The sequence below is a fragment of the Sinocyclocheilus anshuiensis genome, unplaced genomic scaffold (genome assembly GCF_001515605.1).
Source record: "Sinocyclocheilus anshuiensis isolate Anshui unplaced genomic scaffold, SAMN03320099.WGS_v1.1 scaffold773, whole genome shotgun sequence".
Lineage (NCBI taxonomy): Eukaryota > Metazoa > Chordata > Actinopteri > Cypriniformes > Cyprinidae > Sinocyclocheilus > Sinocyclocheilus anshuiensis.
The window spans coordinates 2,216,813-2,240,765 of NW_015539930.1; the positions used below are offsets into that span (position 1 = coordinate 2,216,813).

At 37.1% G+C, this 23,953-nt stretch overlaps 1 protein-coding gene across 3 annotated transcripts in view; it reads left to right on the forward strand.

Moving 5' to 3' along the window:
• Nucleotides 1–23,953, forward strand: part of myo9aa (myosin IXAa) — a 143,366-nt gene that overhangs the window by 85,551 nt on the left and 33,862 nt on the right. For 2 of the 3 annotated variants that reach the window (XM_016483984.1, XM_016483985.1), the window contains 12 exons: nt 276–370; nt 453–515; nt 1,524–1,623; nt 4,315–4,368; nt 9,187–9,287; nt 9,707–9,833; nt 12,873–12,962; nt 15,831–15,947; nt 17,909–18,043; nt 21,155–21,276; nt 21,995–22,136; nt 23,360–23,555. In XM_016483984.1, the coding sequence (XP_016339470.1) occupies nt 276–370; nt 453–515; nt 1,524–1,623; nt 4,315–4,368; nt 9,187–9,287; nt 9,707–9,833; nt 12,873–12,962; nt 15,831–15,947; nt 17,909–18,043; nt 21,155–21,276; nt 21,995–22,136; nt 23,360–23,555 (1,342 nt within the window). The remainder of the gene's footprint in view (nt 1–275; nt 371–452; nt 516–1,523; nt 1,624–4,314; nt 4,369–9,186; nt 9,288–9,706; nt 9,834–12,872; nt 12,963–15,830; nt 15,948–17,908; nt 18,044–21,154; nt 21,277–21,994; nt 22,137–23,359; nt 23,556–23,953) is intronic. The other variant, XM_016483986.1, reaches the window with a different exon arrangement.

A 23,953-nucleotide genomic window follows, 5' to 3' on the forward strand; every position in this document is an offset into this window, starting at 1 on the left:
TATATATCCAAAGTTTTCATTGGCAGCCATGTCAAAGTGGGCTTCAATTGAAAATTATGTTGAGACTTTAATAAGCAAGCTAGTTTCAAATGAATTTTCAACTGAAGCCCACTTTGACATAGCATATTTATTTATTTTTAATTATTCATTCATGCGTTCACTAGTTCATTTATTTATTTTACATTTTTCCTTCATTTTAACTTAAGTGGCAGTGCAAGTCATCCATACACTTATGTCACCTCTCTTATGCTATTTTTTTCCCCCTGTGTTCACAGGCTTTTGGTAACGCTAAAACAGCCCATAATAACAACTCCAGCCGTTTTGGGAAGTTCATCCAGGTGAACTATCAGGAAAGTGGCACTGTTAGAGGGTAAGAGCTTCATGTGTCTGCGTCTGCAGTGCTGTAGAGGTGTTTGGAACCCCTGTCTAATTTGGTGTTTGTTCTTATCCAGGGCATATGTGGAGAAATACCTGTTGGAGAAATCCCGACTCGTCTATCAGGAGCACAATGAAAGGTAGGAGATCTTGTATGATTTGTTGATGACGTTGTATATTCATTTTAAATCATTTCATTAATATACTGGGCTAGACAACAGTTTATTTAAACTAAAGAGAGTGTAGATTTGGTAGAAGCTCATGAGGAAATAAATCCAGTAGTGAACATGTGGGAATCATATCTCCACAGTGTTCAGTATTGTCAGAGTAATTGTTCAGTTTATATGTGTGAATCTGAGCTTTATCTTCTGGCTGTCTTTACCAGTTCAACTGGTTTCATGGCATGAGGGTTTATGAAGGAAACAGACCATAATTTCCTTGTTTTTGAGAGTTTGGTATAAATCACAGCAGTCATATTTCAGTATCGGGGACGTGCTTTATCAAACTGAAACCAGCTTGTCCTTACCAGCTCGGTCAGTGACATGAGTTTTTAATTTTTTTTTATTAAATCTATTAATTTATTTAAAAAATCAACACTAAAACTACCATTCAAACTAGGGCTGCACGATAAATCTCATGCGATATTTAATGCGCATCTTGTCAGAAAGCCGGTTCTGTAATCAGCGGTAAATCTCCATCACCTGCGTGCTTTCACATTGAGCAGCATTAACTACACAGAGCCGTTGTTCACTGACGAGCTGCGCTAAACCACGCGCGTTAAATATCGCATGCGATTTATCGTGCAGCCCTAATTCAAACATACAATGAATTGAATGCACTTCTTTTTTGTTTTTAATTTGTAAATTAAAATTAATTTGATATTTTTTGAGGCATAAAGTAAAAAATATAAGGGTGGTACAGTTGTCCTGATTGTAAACAAAAATGTCTTCAGTGGCTGTAATTGTGCACAATACAGTGTTTGCACACGTTCACACACATAAAGACTTGCTGTAAACCTGTTGAGACTGGTTAAGAAACCTTGTATATAATCCAATCTGCTCCTGTTTGGACAAAACTGCAATCCTTTATGTATTTATAAGCTCATATGTTCATACTGCACCTGATGTTGCATTGTTTTGTTCTTCTAGGAATTACCATGTGTTTTACTACCTGCTGGCAGGATCGAGTGAAGATGAGAGAACAGTGTTCCACCTCAAAAAGCCTGAAGAATACCATTACCTCAATCAGGTACGGCCTGATACCGCTGCATGCACCGTACTCACCATCAGTGACCCTATTTACAACTGGTATTAACATCTGCCTCAGTTGATCCAGTCACAAGTGGTCAGCCAAGACAAATTGCCATTCACATTTGGCATTAACACGCATCTCCTGTGACCACTTGCGATTGAATCTCTGATTTCATGACCACTTACATCACTTACCATTTCAGTGTGTCACTGCATATTGATGTCAGGCTTACGGAAGATGTTCCTTGAAGTCTTGTGCACATTTTTATGTGGGCATTTCCAAATTTTCCATTAGCTTGAATGTTTTCTTTTCAAGCCTAGCTGAAAAATTTAAAAAACATTTTTTTTTTTTGCCTGGAAATATTGCAGTAGACGGTTATTCATTGTCCTGGGTGCAAATGATAGACTATATACAAAGAACGCGTACATCTCTGAACATCTTGAGAGGTGGCTTGAGTGATCCACTGTTTATACCTTGAGCTGTCCACATAAGACTGAATATCCTGGGATGTTTTTTTAAAGGGAAAAAAGAAAATTCTGTCATTTTTTTCCCCCATGAAACACAAAAGGAGAGATTTTGGAGTATGTTGATGGTACTCTTTTCCATACAATTAAAGTGGATGGTTACATTGGTTTTCAAGGAACGACAATGCTGGCTAGTTCCTAGAACTATGCGGTGCGAAAGCCCCTATGATTTTGGGTGACAGTAATAGCTACACACTGCGATGTCGCCATCTTTTTTCTGTTGACAGGTTTCAACCATTGTTAAGGTGCAGTACCGCTACTTACTTTGATAAAGTGTCAACCGCATAGTTAGTGGCGCTGGATTTTTTGTATGGTATGTGTAGTATTAGTATGATATCAATATTTAATTTTATTTTTTAAATACCACAGTTATCATCAGTACCTGTACCCTAGTCAGGACCATGGCGCACTGCCTCTGCTGTTAAAAATCAACAAAGCTTTGTTAAGAGAACTGGACGGCAGCAGTTTTTTGTGGTGTGCCGTTGTGGAGTCAGTTTTTGTGATGAGTGCGTGTCAAGCAGCTGCTTTTCTGAGGCCGTAACAGACCCATTGACGGATTCACTCTCACTGGGCAAACAGGAAGGAGGGGAAAATGGAGGAAACAGATTCCACAGTTCATTCCTTTCAGCTGGCCCAGTGGTCTCGCACACAGAGACGCTTTAAAACCTAATCCCCCACAGAAAGCAGCCCTGTGCTCCTAACATGCCCCTCATTTCCATAACACACACCTGCCTCATGCTTTTGTTTCTGTGTGGAAAGCTGTTGCGTGCAGCCGTCCAGTCTTTTGTGTGCTTATGAAATGTTAAATGTTCAGGAATATTAACATTGCATGTGTTAATGGATGTGTGCGTTTTCTTTTTTCAAATATGTCTGCGTCTGTGTATCTTACATTGCAAACAAAATTAGAAGAGCTTTCGCAAAACACCAATCTTCAGTCTGATTGGCTAGCTTTCACGTCACATGCTAAAAATATCAAAACCACTTGTCGGTTTTTGGTTGACAAGACAGTCATCATGACCCATTGCTACTCAGTAATTTTGAGCAGCATTTGACAGTCGCTAGCAGAGGTCTTGGGGTTTCACATACAGAGGATCTCTGTTGTCTCCAGCCAAGAGTTGCTCTTTTTGTCCTTGATCTCTTAATAGATAAGAGTAGTCGTGATAAACTTGTTAGACAAGAGCAAATACTAAACGTTATTATGTTTTCTTTAACGTTCACAGTAAGATTCAATTAATTATTAGTGCATTAGATACAACAAACAATCAATGTGTGTTACAGCATTTATTAATTTGCTAATTTATTAATTATATAGAATACATATAAGATTATTACAAATTGTTCATTGTTTTTCATGTTATGTATTGGGATATAAATGTTAACACATACAGCCTTATTATAAAGTTTACCAGATTCTTTATAAATTAAATCATTTCATTATTGTATACATCCTTATAAAGTTACACATTCATTTCTCCTGGGTATAAAAATTCACACATAACCCAAATTCAGAATCTGTCATCTCAGTGTGTGCCATCTTTTGTCATAATTGATTTGGTGTACATGTCATTTTTTGCTTTTGCCTTGTCGGAATGGAATAGTAGCATACTGCTTGTCACACTATTCAGCATTTACAGAATTGACTGAATGTATTTATTATTCCTTTTTTTTTTTTTATTGTAGACATGTGAAACCGTTCGTAGTGTGCAACAATAAATGTTTCAAACCACGGTATGCGACATTGGAAAACACGTCATATGGCAGTTATTGTCTATAAAATAAAGTTTCGTTTTCATCCTGTTTTGCAGAAATGTCAACTTTTGAAGGTCCAGTAACAGAAGTTAAGAGACATTAAAATTAGAGTTAATGTTGATTGACCAGTCCATTGCATTGTGGGATATCTCACAGTGTACTCTGTTGTATACTGCACCTTTTAGCAAATGTAGTAGGCCGTCTGAGTATTCCATGTGCAAATTATACATACTGAAAATAAAACTAAAAATATGAGTAGTATGGCAGTATCCCATTCCCATCCATAGCCTTTGTGTTTCTAACCCAGAGCATGTGGCTATATTCTGTAATGCTTTTGTTCTCCCATTTAAAAACTGCATGTGTTTAACAGACATTGTGTGGAATGTTGCTCTAATCCCATCTACCTTACTTCCAGATGACAAAGAAACCTCACAGGCTGCATTGGGAAAATTACTATGAGAACGAACCGGTCAGTATTGAAATAATGTGTCGTCGCTGTACAGAGACAAGTCACTGGCTCCACAAATCACTTTCCATAGCTTTTCCTTCGCACAACACACCTCTCCCATCCTCTGTGTTTGTGTGTGTGGCTCAGGATGTTATTAGTGTGCTCACTGCGTCTCACTGGCTTTCTCTTGGGCTGTGCATATTGTTTGGTCATTGTGTTTTTGAGGTGTTCCCTGATCTGGCGTCATGCAATTCTTCTGCTTCTATAAATACTTTGAACTCTGGGCATCTCGGTCAGATCTCTGTTGGCAAGTAAACACTACAGTTGGTTGGATAAGAGTGATAAGCAACAGTACAAACAGGCTTTATTTGCATTGGAAGGTTGTTACAAATGTAAACTTGTGATACTTGAAATACTAGTGTCACAAATTGTTTGTAGTTGCATAGTCAGTACAAATACTAGAACATTTCATTTGTTAAAAATGTGTAAAAAAAAAAAAAAAAGGTTAGATCAAGTGTTAATGCTAATATTAAAGGCACAATATGTATTTTGCTGACTTGTGTACTTGCATTATCCCAAATGTTTAGAAGAATGTTTAAATCCAGAGAAATAAGCAATTTTAACTAGTGACACGGACCGTGTCCATAGTGTCATTGTGTCGCCTGCCAATGACGTCATAACCCCTCAATTTCCGGTTTTGTTTTGTAGAAAACATGGAAACACCAAAGACGCTTTAATATGTTGTGCGTTTTAATAGACCGGTGACGACCGCACAGAGTAGCATTATAACAGAACTTTTAAATGTATCTTGTATGATAAAACAGCTTTTTCCCCACATACGCACGACCGGAAGGAGCGGAAGCGGTCGACTGTGGCATAATAAAAGCTCCGCTGCTTTCGAGCCGTGTGTCGCGCTCGTTCAGCGGCCTCGTTTCGCTTCGACAGCTTTCAGCCTCACCCTGCTTCATTCTACTACGTTAATAAATCTTTAATACATTAGCTCATCCATGAACATGATTTCTGCCCGAGTCCCGTCGGATTGCATCGGCTGTGGGGATGAAGACCACAACTCCCATGATTCCACACTCAGTCACAGCGTCATCAAACTACGCCTTTGTCTCTGTTTATTTTGAATACTCAGCCCTCTAGTGGCGAAAATTACATATTGTGCCTTTAATTGTAAGTAAACAATACATTTAAAGATATAAAGCATACAGCTTTCAAAAAATGTTCACACAGTAAACATGGCCAAGTGAAAAGCTCGTAATAAAATGAAAAACAAAGAAACACACTACATAGATACAGTGGCAGATATATTAGTTTGCATTTACAATTTAAAGCTTAATGCACAGATCTACTTGGTCAAATGTTGCTCATCTTGTGGCACTATTGCTAGTTCCGTCAGCAGCATCTGTGACACGGTATAGTAATACACTTTGAAATTGAAGCCTACTGGGCAAGTACACAACATTGTGAAGAAATGTTTCAAATATGCAACTACCACACTATTTTGAACAAATACTTGGTGTTGGTAGACCACGTTGCCATCTCTTCCTTTAATAGGACTGCACTGTTTACAAATCTGCCTTTAACCCAACATTCATAGAATAAATGTCCCACTTTGAATGGGCGGTTTAGACAACTTTAGAAATCAAATATCAAATATTTTATAGTGAAGATTGTGTCAATGCTCTTAACAAAAATATAAACTTCTTTCAACTGTCAAGTGAATTCATGTACAACTTTTTCCTTTTGTTTAAAAAAACTTGAAGGATGAAATAAAACATTTGCCTATACTAAATGATAAAAAATCTGGCAATTTCCATTTAAATTGACATTTTAATAGTGAATTTCCTGCTCCACATTTGATGGCGTGACTAGACCTCTGATGGAGATCTGATTGTTTAGTGCTGTAAACAGTTGTTTTTTTTTACACAATTGGAATCATGCAAAGCCACATACTTTAGATTAAGCTTGATTAAGCTTGAGATAAACTTGAACACTCTACACGGAAAGAGTTTGCACAAAACCAATGACCAAATCAACATGGGTATGTTGGCATGTTTGTTATTTTTGGTATGGTTGTATTTCCTTGTTAGCTCAGTGTCTTCATGCTCTCTATCAGGGGTCTCAAACTGTTGCCCCCTGGATATGGCCCCTAACTGTCCAACAACACTAGATCGCTTGTGTTATAATAAACAAATTTATTTACACAGTTGAAGTGAAACTTCTTAAGTTTTGCCTCTCTTTTTGAGGTACTGCACAACTGATATTCTGAATGAAACACAATTGTTTTAATTACAAATATCATACGAATTGATCACTATGTCTTTTAATCATTGGCATCATGAGGCCACTAAACCTGAAAAGCCTAAAAATATATTAATAATTCTGAAAACACTTTTTGTAATGCTTTACTCATCTGCCATGATAACGAGTCTTTGAATTACTGAATTACTTTCTTCATTAATTTTGATATGCAATTAATTGTTATTAAATAAATTAATTAATTGGCATACCATGTTATTAATTAGATTTTATTTTAATTTATTCTGGCCTAGTACAGTAAATAGTTCAAATTCATGATTCTAAAAACACTTGCAAACACATTTGCTGTAACTGTATAACTGGCCCTCAAAAAAAAAAAAAAAAAAGGTAACCCCAGGTAATTTGAGTTTGAGACCCCTGCTGTTTATGCCCGGTTTTGGATTTCCTGTGCCGTGTTTCAATTCACAGTGAACATTATCATGAATGATTGTTTAAAACCACAATCCGAAGGTAAGTGATCATAATGTATTAAAGTGCACAAGAATCATAAAGCGTCTGTACAGAACTATTTCGTTGTATCCATGCCATTTCGCTTCAAACCCAAAGCACAATATGTCTGTATGTTTACTCGGGTCTGTTTTGGTTGAGAAGTTTTACAACATTTAACATGAGAAAAAGTTTTTTTTTTTTTTTTTTTTTACATTTCCTACCCTGAAAATGTGAATGAGAAAAAAACAATTCAGCAGGACTGGCTTTAAACCATAAAGCTTATAGAGTTTCAGCACTGTTTGCCTCTCCACTGCTCTGGTATGCTATACTGTAATTTTGGTATCAGTAATGAAGCGAGGCGATGAAGGAGACACTGTCTCATTAAGGGAAGGACGTGTGTGTAAATTTGACTGTGTTGTTGTGGGTAGGAAGCAGTTAGTGCTAGCTAGAGCCAACCACTGTGGATGGCAGAAGTCTTGCTTCCAGATCTCCAACACTTTGTACCACTATAGTGAAAGAGCAGTTAGATGCACTTACAGCCTTTGAAATTATGCAGCGCTATAAAAATGATAGCCTATATTATAAATCAATACTGTATAAATCAGTTAAAAAAGGAGCATTCACACTATAGCTCCAGTCTACAGTTTTACCAAATAAAAATAAATAATTTAATCAATTTTTTGTGCTTTTGCATTAAAAATAAATAAATAAATAAAAAATAGAAAATATATATTAGGTAAAAATAGTCATAATTATTAAAGGGGTCATATGATGTTGCTAAAAAGAACATTATTTTGTGTATTTGGTGTAATTAAATGTGTTTATGCGGTTTAAGGTTCAAAAAACACATTATTTTCCACATACTGATGCATATTGCTATATGTACATTTGCGATATTTAGATAATTTCTATATATTGCACAGCCCTACTAAACACACAGCGCCTTCATGACATGGCGGCCGCGGCAACAACAATACTACAGCGAGAATAAAAGTTACGCCGCCTTTCTTTGCGTGAACATTTGGGCGGCGTTATGCACATCTTCCCACATCGTGACGTAGACATGTGGGGGCGTGTTAGAACGAGCCATTTTAGCTAGGCGTGGTTGACTCTTAACTTTTATAAAGAATATCTCTTTGGATTTGAGACTTTAGTCTTTGCAACTTTACAGATCTTCTTTATGCACCAAGAGCTTGTAACACTCCAAAGAGAAAGGAAAAATTGAAATCGCGTCATATGACCCCTTTAATATGGGCCTTCTTGGACCAGTAGCTTGTACCAGATTAATATCTGTTTCCAGATTTGGCTTAATCAGACGATAGCATTATCTTGGCCACTATAGTTATGGTCACGATATATTGTGTATGTTTCTAACAGTACATTGAGAGCCACAGATCTTGCAGATGGGAAATCATTATTTATGCTGTGATTTATGAAAGTATAAATTGATTCATCCAGATTTACTTTGCGGGATGGTGCACAAACACAGCTTCACTGAAAACGCTTTTCTTGTTCCACTTGATGGAATGGATCTAGTCATAAATTGCTACTTTTCTTATTGCCTTTGCTGGTGTGCCAGATTTCCAACGTGTGTGTAAAAGGCAAATCACTCTGAATTTTCCACTGCATGGGCAGAACATGCATATGCTAACATTCACCAGGGCCCTAATTTTCAACCAGAAAAATGTGGCAGCTCTTGCTTTTTTGACCAAACTTCATAATGACATGGTGCGCTGAGTCAATCAACCAAACCCTGACGGTTTCTCTCTGGAGCGTTGGCAGCACTTAAGCCCCCCAAAAGCCAAAAAAGCAGTTTGTATACACTGTACACATTTGTGTTTGAATGCATACAAGCAGCTGAAATGCAACATACTATTAGCTTATTATGTGTTAATGTGCTGTTGCATTTTGGAAACATTAATAGCACATCATGTTTATAAGCGTTTTGAAGAAGAGATACTAGAGGTAATTAAATTATATGATTGCATAGCAAACCACCATGAAGAAACCTCAGACTGTGACTGTGGTGTGAACTGGTGTTTAATTGTTTGAAGTGATGGTAACCTTTCTTATTGAAACCAGCAGGATTGCTTCACAGTTGAAGGGGAGGATCTTAAACATGACTTTGAGCGCTTGCAGCTGGCTATGGAGATGGTGGGCTTCCTTCCCGCAACACGTAAACAGTGAGTTTGTCCAAAACACTGGCCCCCTGATGCACATACACAAAAACATTGCATGCAATTTTTATAACTTCATTTATCATTTTTCGGTTATCGCAAAGATCACTAAGAAGTTGTATAGACTTCTTAGGTATTTTTATGATGCTTTTGTGTTGTTTTTAAAGCTTGAAAGTTTTAGTAGCCATTCATTGTAATTGTGTATAAAAGAGTAACCAGGAACAACATGTCGAACATGAATAAATGATAAAATTTTTCATTTTTGGGGGAACTATCAAAGTAATCTGTCATAATACAGGTCTATATAAGTGAACTAAAAACAAAAAAATAAATAATAAAAAGGGTGACCATCATAAAAAATGTATGATGATGATATTTGCGCATTTGTATCTCACTCAATAATGTGATTTTCTTTTCCCTTGCAGGATTTTCTCTCTGCTGTCAGCTATCCTTCATTTAGGGAATATCCGATACAAGAAGAAGATATACCGGGATGACTCCATTGACATCTGCAATCCTGAAGTTCTGCCTGTAGTGTCAGAGCTGCTTGAGGTACAGGATCATTGAATCGCAAACACATTGTTAACTCTACTGTAAGCATTGTCATTTGAACTGACATGATTTACTTTAGGTCATGTTTTTCCCAACCGGCATGTCCTTTTTCTTCCTTATATTCTCCTTATATGTTCCTTATATTCAAGCACCAATATATAATTTTACAATCTAAATCAAGAAATCAGACATCAAAGACAATATTGGCTCAAATATGTCCTGTTATTATCTGTTAGATTTGGCTTAATCAGACGATAGCATTATCTTGGACAGTATAGTTATGGTTACAATATATTGTGTGTGTTTCTAACAGTAAGTTGAGAACCACAGATCTTGCAGATGGGAAATCATTATTCATGTTGTGATTTCTGAAAGTATAAATTGATTCATCCAGATTTACTTTGTGGGATGGTGCACATGCACAGCTTTACTGAAAACGCTTTTCAGTCACTCTTTTCAGTGTAACACAGTGTTAGAGGACTGGAGCTTTCAAACTGTAATTAGGACACTGAAGTACCATGAAAGTAGTCCATACAACTTTTGTGTGTTATTCCCCATACAAATAGCTTTGCTTGATGGATAGACTGAAATTTAGGTCATTTTTGACTGATAATGTTTACCTCCAGTGAGCTTTTTACCTGAGAACCACCACTACCAGCGAGTTAGTGTGTTAAACTCATTCGTAAATTAAGCAAAACCACATACGTTCAGAGTAGATACTACATTTGATGAAGAACTTACTTTGCGACCATTAAAAAAGTACTTTCTATATAGTATAACTGTGCAGTGTGAATGAAATGGGCTCAAATCTGGATGGGCTCAAATCCACCATGTCATTGTCATGTGACTTATGGCATCTGTTGTGCTATTTTACAGCCATTCACAGCTTCTCTCCCATGGCCCCATAGTATAGTAAAGTGTCCATCAAATGTGCACTTTGGAATCTAGGCTGAAGTAGTAGGTCATCTGGATATTTTTCACCTCCTATTTTATGGATACTATTAACTCGGACATACTGCTCTTTTTAAGTGACTGCCAAGGAGAGCAAGGCAGAAAATTTTCATTGAATAATGAAGATTTAGAATATAGCGTTTCAAGCTCTTAAACATTGTTTACTCTTCTATATGTTCAGACTTGCCACATTCAACACACAACACACACATTTCAAGATATTTGAACAAATCTCTTGGAAAAAGAGGAAGGCTGAGTTACTTTTGCACAGGATGGTCAGCAAACTGGCCTACTCAAGGAAGTAGATAGAGTTCCTGAATGAAGGCCATGGAGCCCTGTACTGTGGGCCTACAGGAAATTGTATGTGATTGCTCATAGCCTTTGAACTCAACACATACATAATGTATGCACATTCCTCTCTATACCACGACCTCTTGTGGCCTAATAACGTGATCAAAGCAAACCTGGCCTTTATCTTTAGACACACACCTTCATGAATTTCTCTGAAGAAAAGAGAGAACTAACACTCAAGTGTTTTTACATTTGCCAGTCAGACAGCAAAGAAAAGGAAGTGTGTGTGTGAAGTGTGTAGGCCTGCTTGCACCTTGAAAACACTGTAATATATGCAGATGAGACCAGTCCAGAGTTTTGATGAGCCCTTACACATCTGTTCACAATTATAGAGTTGAATGACTCAACATCAGGCCCAACGAGTTTATATAATTAGTACATTAGATGTAGACATCTTTCCCAGTGTGCATAGACCAGACACATATTTTTCACAGTTCACTGCTGGGTTCATTTCGGTCCTTTAAAGGGATACTCCACCCCAAAATGAAAATTTTGTCATTAATCACTTACCCCCATGTCGTTCCAAACCCGTTAAAGCTTCGTTCGTCTTTGGAACGCAATTTAAGATATTTTGGATGAAAACCGGGAGGCTTGTGACTGTCCGATTGACTGCCAAGTATATTACACTGTCAAGGTCCAGAAAAGTATGAAAGACATCGTCAGAATAGTCCATCAGTGGTTCAACCATAACGTTATGAAGCGACGAGAATACAGTACAGTCTGCATTCATTCATAGTATATCGCAAAATATCTAGTTTCTTCAGCAGTAAAACATATGGATCACACTACAGCTTTAATTCAAGCCTGTGTTTAGTTACATAGATGGACAAAAAAAAAACTAGCCCCAAGCGGCACTAATGGCTGTTAGAAAGATTTCTTTTCAATTGTTGACTTTGGGGCATGCAATGTTGAATTGTCCTTTAAACATCCGGTAGCACTCAGAAAATTGGCTTTTCAAAAGTTTTGGGGTTTCTTAAGACAGAGAGAAACTGCAACGTAACACAAAGAAGTGGATATTCATCCACATCTATATTCTAACAATAATTTAGTAAATTCTAAAAAATTATATAGTAAATAAAAACAATACAGCTATACAACCGTTTCAAATCAAAGTCTGTACACAGTGCCAGAGTCAGCGTGGACAGTCAAGAGACCTCAACACAGGCCAACACTTGTTCATTAACACATTAAAGGGATACTCCACCCCAAAATGAAAATTTTGTCATTAATCACTTCGTTCATCTTCGGAACACAATTTAAGATATTTTGGATGAAAAGCGGGAGGCTTGTGACTGTCCGATTGACTGCCAAGTAAATTACACTGTCAAGGTCCAGAAAAGTATGAAAGACATCGTCAGAATAGTCCATCTGCCATCAGTGGTTCAACCGTAACGTTATGAAGCGACGAGAATACTTTTTGTATGCGAAGAAAACAAAAGTGAAGACTTTATTCAACAATTCGTCTCCTCTGTGTCTCTCCACATCACCGTAGCGCCATTTTGGAGAATATCCACTGAACACAAGCAGCGTACGCTATTCTGTGTCAGCCGCACTGCACGGATGCGCTGTTTTCGTTCAAATCAAAGCGTATTATACACGTAGAAAACGTGTGTCGCGGCTGACACAAAGTAGCGTACGCTGCTTGCGTTCAGCGGATATTCTCCAAAATGGCGCTACAGTGATGTCCTTGTAGTCCTAGTATGTTAAAAATGAGAAACCTGTCTTGTATCATGATAGGTCAAGGAGGAAATGCTCTTTGAGGCCCTGACAACACGGAAAACAGTGACAGTGGGCGAGAAGCTGATAGTCCCATACAAACTTGCAGAGGTAAGCAAAAAAAAATGTCTTTCACTTTTTTTCTTTTAAATGCAATAATCTGATTGGCATAATCAGCATTAAGTAATTTTGGATAATATTACACAAAAGGTTGTTAAAAGTCAGTCAGGCTGAAAAGTTTTTTGAGCTAGGAGGAAATTTGTTTTTTTTTACTTATGTATGACAAAATTTACAAGAGGCTTCATGACTTACATTTAGCAATTCATGCTGTGTGTTACTGTTAAGGACACATGAGAATTAATCATTTAAAATGGCTAAATGTGGTATAATATACGGTAGCACAGCTGTGGTTCATGTTAATGTTTTTTTCAGAATAAACCAGATGGAATGATGTTCATGTAGACGTAGTCAATGTCTAAATATAAATGTCTTTTGTGGTCTGTTTTTGGGGCCTTTCTAAAGAGTTACTTCAATTTTAATTTTTAACATTTCTAATTTTCTTCATTCATCCCTTCACTGACGTGAAGCTCACAGTGAAGTAATGTGCTTCTCAAGGGCTTTTTCATGCTCCATCATCATAATTAGAACCAGCTATAAGGTTTTCAGAGCTTTTATCCAGCATTAGGACTCTGTTCTTCTGTCATCTTTAAATAATGGACTGGCAAACTCTTTTATTAAAATCTTTTATTAAAATTACAGTCACCATTTGACCACCATTTGACTTGATAAATTCCTTGAACTTCATACACTTACAGATTTAAACACTAAAATCCTTGCAAATATAGAGTTAGGTTGTTCATATAACCACAAGTAAAAGTTTTCCCCTCTCTATCTAGAGGTGGCCGATTTATTGTATATTCAAGAGATATGTGTGATGACTTTGCTGGCAACATCAAATTAACCAACATTGTGAATATTTTTCAATTCACAATGGCATTTATACATTGTTTTTTTTTTCTAACCATATAAGATGAATGCATCATCTTTTATGCCAAATTCTTGCATTTAATCAGTAAATTCAATTAGAATATTGAGACACTCTAGGGCTATTGCTAATCTTTTAAAATCATAGCATCACAAAATATCAACAAAATCCATCTTTGCACTACAGAGGTAGCATTTAGATGTATTTACACACAGTGTTTGCTCAGATGCAGCTCAGTTTACACTGCAATTTAAATTACATTTTAATGCTATGAGATTTAATGGAGTTTTTAATTTTATTTATTTTGAAATGATACTAAAACCTGTCTTAATTAATTAATAATGGCGTCATTCATTCATCTGATTTTTTCAAATGGCTGATTTCATTCTCATTGATGAATGGGTCATTGAATGAATATTCTGGAAAGAAATTAGACACTTGTTTGTGTGATATTGTTTAACATTATATCATATGATATACATAAAATACAAAGGGGCATTTTTAACTACATTCTATTTGGATTTGTGAACTGTTCACTGTCAAACTTAAGCTGAACTAGAATATGGAACGGGTCTGTCTCACTGAGGCCCAAATCACAAAATACTGAATCACGGCATCTCCTACTCTAAAAACTGATGACCACAGTAGTAGGACAGGAGCAGATGTTTGACAGAAGCAGTGGCTGAGGGCAGATAACCCTTATTGGTCATGAATATTGGTTGCATTTTGAGTAGTGCTGATTTGAAACCAAAACAAGTCTCCCAGGGATTTTCTGTGTAACGTGAACCCAGAACACACACACTTTCATGCAGAAGGATCACAAATGGTGCACTGTTGTATCTCTGATTGTTTGTAAATGTGTATTAGACAGGCTGCCATAGTCCTTAATGAAAACCAGCTCAGATTCCTCTTTCAGTTCATCCGATAGTCCTTTAAATCAACACTTCTAATCACTGTGGCTGGCTCTTAACAAAATAGTTTTTTTATGGTTCAGCTGAAGTTAAGATCAAGGCTACAACTACAGTAGCGTACTCGACTCTGCTGAATGATGGTTAACTAGTATGTCTTTGCATTTACAGCATGTCCTGCCCAAGACAGGATGTGACAAAACGTGAAAAAAAAAAATCATAATCTCTTCCATCATAATTCTAGTTTCTGTCCCAATCAACCGTGACGAATAACACTATGTTTTGTCTATTGTTTATTTTTATATGTAGTGTCAAGCAGGTCTAAGTGGTTTAGACTAATCAAATCTCTCATTGGTGTTAGCTGTATCCCTGTTACAGAAGATTGGATTGTGAGCAGCAGTGTCACAATGTTGAGCATTAAAGTGCCCCTATTATGCCATTTTTAAGGTTCCTAATATTGTTTTAAGAGTCTCCTACAATAGGTTTACATGCATGCAAGGTCAAAAAACGCTAACGCTATGAACTACCAGAGATTAGAGAAGCAGTTGTCAGTAAAATGACGGGAACACAAAAAAAGATTGGGGTTGTACTGCTGTGGTATATTGAAAAAATAATAATTTTAACCACTGATTCTTTGCAGCCTAATTTTTCGGAAGTGAAATTTACTTTCACAGAGTTCTCTTGACATGAACAAGCTACAGTGTTTGAGGGCGGGATCAAGTTATTCGTGGCCGGCCAACGTAGAACATAGGCGCGCATTATGCAAATGTTTTACACAGTGACGTGTAGCTGTCACAGAAGTGGTATTCGAACTACTGACGACTCGTTTAGGCTGTTCAGAGTTGATTCTTTCTTTCGGGAGACAATAACTTTATCATGCACTTTCGGCTTTGCAGATTGTTTACATTCACACACTGCTATATTGCACAATTCGAATAAGTGATTAGGTTGTAATGTAATGGAGTATTGCCAAATATTTGTTTGGTATCAGTGAACATGTTTGCATTACATTGTCACATCTGTTTTGGTTAAAAAAGATCTCTCAGTCATAACTAAATCAAATTGACTTTTTTCACTCTCTTGCAGGCTGGGACGGTACGGGACTCCATGGCTAAGTCCCTCTACAGTGCTCTTTTTGACTGGATTGTGTTCAGGATCAATCACGCGCTGCTCAACCAAAGAGACTTGGAAGAGTCAGCCAAGGTAAAATCATTTCTGTACCAAAGAATAAGAAGAATGGGTGCTGGATGTTAGCTGGGCCGTTAGCTTTATAGATCACAGTGGAGCCCTAGTGAGTCACCTGACAGCAATTACATTACACAGCAGGAATATGAGTCCATCTGACTGAAACGCACCCTGTTTTTCTGTGGCTCTCACTGCTTTAATCTCTAGATTATGGATGAAGACATTATGTAATGGGATATATTCACTCACAATGACTGGGCCCCTGCTATGTAAAATTCACTAGAAGATTTCTGCCGATCATTATGTTAGAGTCAAGCCTGAAATAAAGTCTATGCAAGTGCGTGAACACAGCTGAAGTTCAGTTTCAAACAATTGTAATATTTTTCAGCTCATGTTAACCTGCTTCACCTTTTATACTGTACATTAATTCACAGAAACCCAGTGTTTAGTCACTGAAGTGTAGTCAACGTTCGCACACAACGCTTGCACTTGATAGGTTGACTGAAAAGCAGGCATGAAAAGCAGCCTATTGCAGTGCAAAATGTAACTGTTGCACAGTGAAAATGCATTTTGGGAGTTTTTATCAGCCATGAAACTGTATTTGCAGTATTTTATTTTAAAACAGCAGTTACTAATACTATTTAGGCCTGAACTAGGGCTGCACGATTAATCGAATGCGATTGTCATGTGCATTTTGTTAAAAAAGCCGGTTCTGTAATCAGCAGGATATCATCATCACGTGCTTAGAATTTATTACACATAGCCGTAGTTCACTGACAAGTTACGCAAAAAAATCACAGACGGTTTTATTGCGTGATTCTGAAATCGAAGAAATCGTTCGCGATAATGACAGCTGTTTGCATAGCTTCTCAGTGAACTACGGCTCTGTGAAGTAAATGCTGCTCCATCTGAAAGCATGTGAAAATACCACATTTAATAACATATTTTTACTCCAAACTCACTTCATAACGTCAGTCGAGTGTTTGAAATAAATCCTTCTGTGAGATGATGTGGCTTCTTACACAGAATAAGGCACGCAACATATTTCATAGTATTTAAGCAGTGATAAAGGCATTGCATTATAAATATACTTTATTTTAATGAAAATTATAATAATAAGAACTCAGATAAACCATATATTGCCGTAGTCGTGTGTTTATTAGTCACGTTGAATCAATATTTTGTTAGTAAAGCCGGTTCTGTAATCGGCAGGAAATCATCATCACGTGCTTTCAGATGGAGCAGAATTTACTACACATAGCCGTAGTTCACTTACAAGTTACGCAAAAAAAATCGCAGACGATTTTATTGCGCTATTCTGAAATCGAAGAAATCGTTCGCGATAATGACAGCTGTTTGCATAGCTTCTCAGTGAACTACGGCTCTGCTTCACTGAAAGATACGCATGACAATCGCAGCTTGTCAAATCGCGATCTCGATTCCATTTCGATTTATCGTGCAGCCCTAGCCTGAACAATTTGGGGTAACAAATCTAACTGTGATTTTTATTTTATTATTTTTTTTCCTGATCAATCATTATCATTATTATAATTACATTATAAATTTAATCACATTATAAAATTAAAACAAATCAATATAGAAATATACTACTACTAGTAATTAAAAACGAATAAAAAAACAGTATTAAATAATAATATTATGAAGAAGAAGAAGAAGAATAGCAACTAAAACAAAACGCGCAACTCATCAGACTGTAATGGTACAGCTTTGGCAATTGGTGAGTGTTAATTTTGCTCTGATGTTAATGAGCAAGTTAACTTATGTTAACTAACCTATAGACATATTTATCGCGACTGATACAGTACCATGTCTAGTTTAATAGTGCGGACATTTGACCACTATTGCCCCCTACAGTTTGTTACTGCCACAATGACGCAAGAACATGCTTAAAATCGCCTAGTATTTAAAATGAGAACTTTTCTGTTCTTAATTTTCTTCCCATCTCGTCATCTTTTCAGATCCTGTCCATCGGGGTTCTCGATATCTTTGGCTTTGAAGACTACGAGAACAACAGCTTTGAACAATTCTGCATCAACTTTGCCAACGAGAGACTTCAGCACTATTTCAACCAGCACATTTTTAAGCTGGAACAGGTAATGTTTTTTTTCCTCTCTCTTTTTATTTAAAAGCTGGACCCAGAGATAACCATCAGCTTCTGTCCCCACACACAGCTCAAGATTATAGCCTAATAACAGATTTGTTGCCAGCAATTATGATTCAAGTTGTTTTGACTGCACACAGAATAAAACAAGTACCCATATATTGCTTGACTGAATGTTTTCGGCAGAATCAAAGGTTTGCGATCTTTATTTTTGTCTGCTTTCAGCTGCAATTGAAGTGCATGAAATTATCATCAATACAGCCCAGGGTATATATATTCTACTTATGGAGATTAATGAAAAAATATAGGGGACACATGTTTTCATTACTTGCGCTTGCTTTAGACTTGCATTAGTAAGTCTAGGGACCAGAATATAGAAACTTGAGAATTTTTATTTAGGCCAATAAGCAACCACCTAGCAAAGCAACTTGCATCCTAGCATTGTTATATTCTTTACACAAGCAAACACTGCTCACATTTTCTTAAGTAAATGTCGAAATTTAGTTCCTCTGAACTGTCTTTTTTAACCATTCTGTGTTTTATGGTAATAAAACAAATTTCAATTAATTTCAATTCATCATACAAAATGTAGCCATTACAGAAGTCTTTAATGGGTTGGGTTGATGAATGCCTTAGGCTGTGTGATCATGTAAGATAGATTGTCATTAATACTAGCAGTTTCCCACAAAATAAACCGTTTGATAATGAGACAATAAAAAGGGTTGCTTTACTCCAACCTCAGACAAGAATTGCGTCTCTGTGATAATGTGTTTTCTCAATGAGGCCATTCTCTTAGGATGACTAAAGAGGCAACCAGTCACGGTAATGACACCCTGTCAAAGCCGTGCCTTTGTGACGCACCTCAAAGTATATGTTTGCTCAAAGAGGGTTTGTTAGTTTAAGTTTCTAGTCAGTCCAGTGTCCAGATTTGATAAACTCACTTTGACAGATTTGCTTGCACATGGTACATTTATCCACACAAATCACATAATGTCATAGGAAGTGTAGCTTTATGCAGATGTGCAAATAATAGTCTATCACTTGTGGGTTTAGCACTTCATTTCTGCTTATGTTGACAAATGATTCCTGTCAAAACTGTGGGCAAAGTCAAATTTGCTTATCTGCTTCTCTTTATATTATACTTGTTTTAGGAGTTTCAAGGTAGCTTCCTGCTCGCTGGTCTTCCCATGTTTGAAGATAGTGTTATTTTTTTGGTGCCATCAGCCAGTCAGTGTTGTCATGGTGTCATTTTCCAATAACTCAATGATCAGACACATGGCATTTATGGTGATTTGGTTCAAAAATTAGAAACTGAGCACCAATGAGCAAAGATCGCGGTATTTAAATTGTGCCTTGCTGGGAGGTCCTGCTCCAGCCAAGCAACTTCCATTGAGATGAATAGGAATGGTAATAACTAGCTCAGTCTAACCTCATGCTGAACCCATATTGAGGATTCTGGGTAATTTTGTTAAAAGGATTTTTATGTTTAAAATAATTTTTGATTGGATTCATTCGAATGTCTAGAGAATATTGCCACAACAGTTTTGCTGTTTGTTCCTTGATAAAAGTGCAGGAATTTTGCCGCGTCTGCCAAGTTCCACGCTTTAATTGCTCTACGAGTTGGAAACTCTTGGATTCAGATGTCAGGAATGAGTTCACATCCTGAGTGTATTGCCAAGTATGTCGTGTGGTAACACTGAATGTTTAATACAGACCATACCCAGGTTATCCACACAAAACATGGAATGTGGCATGTTGTGTGCTTTGACATACCGATTCACAGATTATGAGCGTTAGTTAACGTTTGACTGAAAAAAAAAGTCCAAGTTAATTTATTTGGTTGCATTAGTTAAGATAGTTTGCCCGAACTGAGTTCAGTAATTTAAAACTACAGTTGTAGTATTACTAGCAGAAGCAGGTTAGTGTTAGAATATGAAAGTGTGTCAGGGAAACAAGAAAGTCCCGCCTACATACTTGCCATCTGATGCCTATAAATAAAGCCGTGCTGGAGCCAGACAACACCACACGCGCTTTCATTAGTCCATTAATGGGCTTTTTTCATTGTGGCATTTATGGAGACGCTGTAAATGTATTTTATTTGATTTGGAGGCTATTTGAGTGCATTTCTCTTATCGGCCAAATAGAGTGCATGTTGTTGCTGAAAATGCTGAAAAGGTTACATTATTAGTACAAGAACACTATCATTATTACTCATGCTTTGAGTTGAGGATTTGAACAAACCCACAACTGAAAGTATTAGATTTTGGCATGTAGCTCGCCCAGCACAGTTTGTTTTCTATGTGTTTTGTCATTGTTATCATTATGAACAGACATTCATAAGCTTAAAACATTATTTTCTTTTATCTCTCATTGACAAAAGTCATCAATCTTTATCAAACTTTGTTTCCATGAACAATGGGATTATATACCATATTATCGATGAAAAATCTATAGTGAAAGGTTTCTTGTAATTCTAATCCCCTCTTTTCTTCCTCTTCCTTACACAGGAAGTTGAATGATACGTGTAGATTATCTGCTTTGTTCTGCTGATTTTATACTTTTGCCTTTTAATGGGCAAACAGGAGAGAGATTTCACTGATTGTATGAAACCCTGCTGGGATTATATCCTTTATTGTTTCATTTATTTTCCCAGCGATCCAAGGAAGCAGTTGAGGAGAAAAAAGCTACAAAATGTTAAGAATGTCTTTCATATTATTAAACCGCAAAGACTACAAAACCTCAGGCCGGCGAAAGGAAGTCTCTTTGCAGGCCTGTTGTTTTGTTGTTTTGGCTGCAGTCCAAAAATGAAAGAATTACCTGCATAGTTATAACAGGTTTTTGTTAGATGTTCAATTGTACGTTATGCACACATCTTATGTTACAGCTATGAAAGGTTCTGTTGTGTTTTTTTTTATGACATAATTCTCGGTCATGAAAACCTGGAAACATTAGTGAATTATAAAACTGTGAGACTCCAAGACTGGAAAAGCCATCAAAATTAATAAAAGCTTGAACAATCAGGAACTTTGTAATTGTCAGAATGTTTATTGATTCCTCATGAGTATTGATTATCAGTGTTGAATATGTTTTGTATTCCTTGTAGGAAGAGTATAGATCAGAGGGCATTGCTTGGCATAATATTGATTACATCGATAACACTGGCTGCATTAACCTCATCAGCAAGAAGCCCACAGCACTGCTCCACCTACTGGATGAGGAATGCAAGTACGTCTGCCTTTTTCATTGTACACATAAATAGTGGAATAAGAGTATGAATCCAAACTGATACAAGTACGGTATCATTTACCGAGTAAGGTTCCCTCTCCTTAAAATAGCTGGAACCCTGAATCTCCACATCAGTGTTTTTCATAGCTTAAATCTCTATTGTCTCATTCTTCCTCTTCCTGTGGCTGTGCTGCTTTTCTGCTGAAGTTTTGGCAGCAGCTCTCATTCTTCTCAAGGCCAGAGGAACAGCACAGGTTTATACTGTCTCCAGAAACTTAGTCATGCTCCCTAGATGACCACTTTCACTCTCTGGTTCTCAACCAGGGGGCCGGGGCCCATTAGGGGACCTCAGCAAACTTCCAAGGGAGGTTTATTATTATTAGTAAATTAAAATAATTTAATTTGAATATTGTGTTGGATAGCAGAGTACTTTAGAGATGCAACAGCAATGGCAGATTAGCATTTAATTTATTTAAAATAGTAATTTTCAAACAAATAATAATAAAATAAAATAGAATATTTTTTAAAATAAAAATGAAATTAAATATTTTGCACCATTAAAACTAAAAACTTAACTCAAAACTAGAAAGGAAGAAAGAAAGAAAGAGAAATAGAAAAAAAAGTAGCGGAAGTGAAATCCTGAGCATCACTTGCACTAAAATACAGTATGTATTGTATGATGGCCCTTCTGATGCACTCTCTTCCTCTTGTATTGCAGCTTTCCACAGGCCACCAATCAGACCCTCCTGGACAAGTTCAAGCGGCAGCATGAGGGAAACAGCTATATTGAGTTTCCTGCAGTCATGGAGTCAGCCTTCATCATTAAACACTACGCAGGGAAAGTCAAATATGGAGTTAAGGTCAGTGCTTTATGCAGCTACACAGGCCTCTTTGGGTTTTATGATTTATATATCATAATTACAAAAACAGTATCTGACCTGTAGGTCGGATATGTCATAAAATGAACTAAACCATAAACAAGCACAAGCAATGTGTGGAAAAAACTTTTTTTTGTAACAGATTTGATACAGATTGATGAGATTTGATACAGTTTAGTTTGTTGGTCCGCTGGGTTGGATTTCTTTCTTACTACAAGCAAACCGCTTCAGAGTTTGTTTTCAGTCAGACCAAAACCACCTGGTTAAAGTGATCTTGGACTGATTTTTCTGGTGTGGATCAGAGCATGACTGCCATGTTCCTATATGCCTCAACAAACCAAGGGAGAAAATGCGCGAGTTTCTGAAATAAATGCTCCAAACAAGCCAGGTGTGAAAACGCCCCAAGTACGAATACTGGGAACAACAAAGATGTTGAACCAGCAATATATCCTCCTTGACAAAATCCCAGTCACCAATGCAGTCATCATTCTAGTACTGGTCGTACATAGTTGATTGTTCTTTGCATTGTGACCTCTACAACCACTGAATGTAAAGAGGGTGGTATGTCTTTGTCACATGACTGTATATTTATAGTATATAATGAGTAACTCTCAGTTTGTCGCTCATGGCACCATAAACACGACAGTAATGAGTAACTGTGTGAAGTCCCAGCATCCCATGCTGGTCGACTGTCCCTCTGGGCTGTTTATGTTAACAAATCAAGGTCGGCAATCTGTACCTTTAATAGTGCATTGAAAGATCAGGAACCTCACACTTATTTTTGATAAAGCCTTTTTTTATTAAGTCTTTTTATTAAGCATAAAGAATTGCTTGGGTTTTTCGATCATGACCAAAGACTTTCCTAAAATGCATATCAAACATTCTGACTTAAAAGACAGCTTTGGCTTCTGCATTCGATTTTACCCAAGATGTCCCTGAAGTCATAACATACAATTTGAAGCACCAATCATAAAAGACAGAAACAAATCACACGGTGTACACCTGGCAGAGTTTGACAGTCATGAGTAGCTGATCCTCTTATTTACAATATAAAGCCTCTGTTCATGTGTTACATAATGGAGCTCTGCAGGCCTCACATTCTCTCTTCACTGATGTTTCATTGGCTTCATTGAGTAGATGAGCCTGTATTGTTGGACATAATAACAGTGCAGTTAACTGACTGTCTGTATGACCTGCTGTCCCAGGACTTCAGAGAGAAGAATACCGACCACATGCGGCCAGACATCGTCGCACTCCTCAAGAGCAGTAAAAATGCCTTCATCTGTGGTCTGATCGGTATTGACCCAGTGGCCACCTTCCGCTGGGCTGTACTCAGGGCCTATTTCAGAGCCATGGTAGCCTTCAGGGATGCTGGGAAGAGACATGTGGAGAAACGCAGCGGTGAGTCAAATGAAATGGTTACCTGCACTTTTTTTTTTATCACATGCTTGCAGTTTGTGCTACAGATTCTTTAGACAGTACATGTCACACTGTACCAATGCGGTTGGATATAAGAATGGCTACAAAGTTCAAAACATTCTTCTTGAACTTGAAAATATTCCAATATCTTATTGTGCAAATCCAAGACCTCTCTTGGACCAATAAATGATACAGTTGGCTAAGATACCATTTTTGGGGTTCTGCTGTGTGCCTGATTATAAATCATACAGATTGATCTTGATCAATGTATCTCTAACCATCAAACTACTTAGGTTAATGGATTTTATTATAAATTATATATTGCATTAAATACCTGAAGCTGCAACTGATCGAAGTAAGCTTTTAGCTTTGCATTAGTT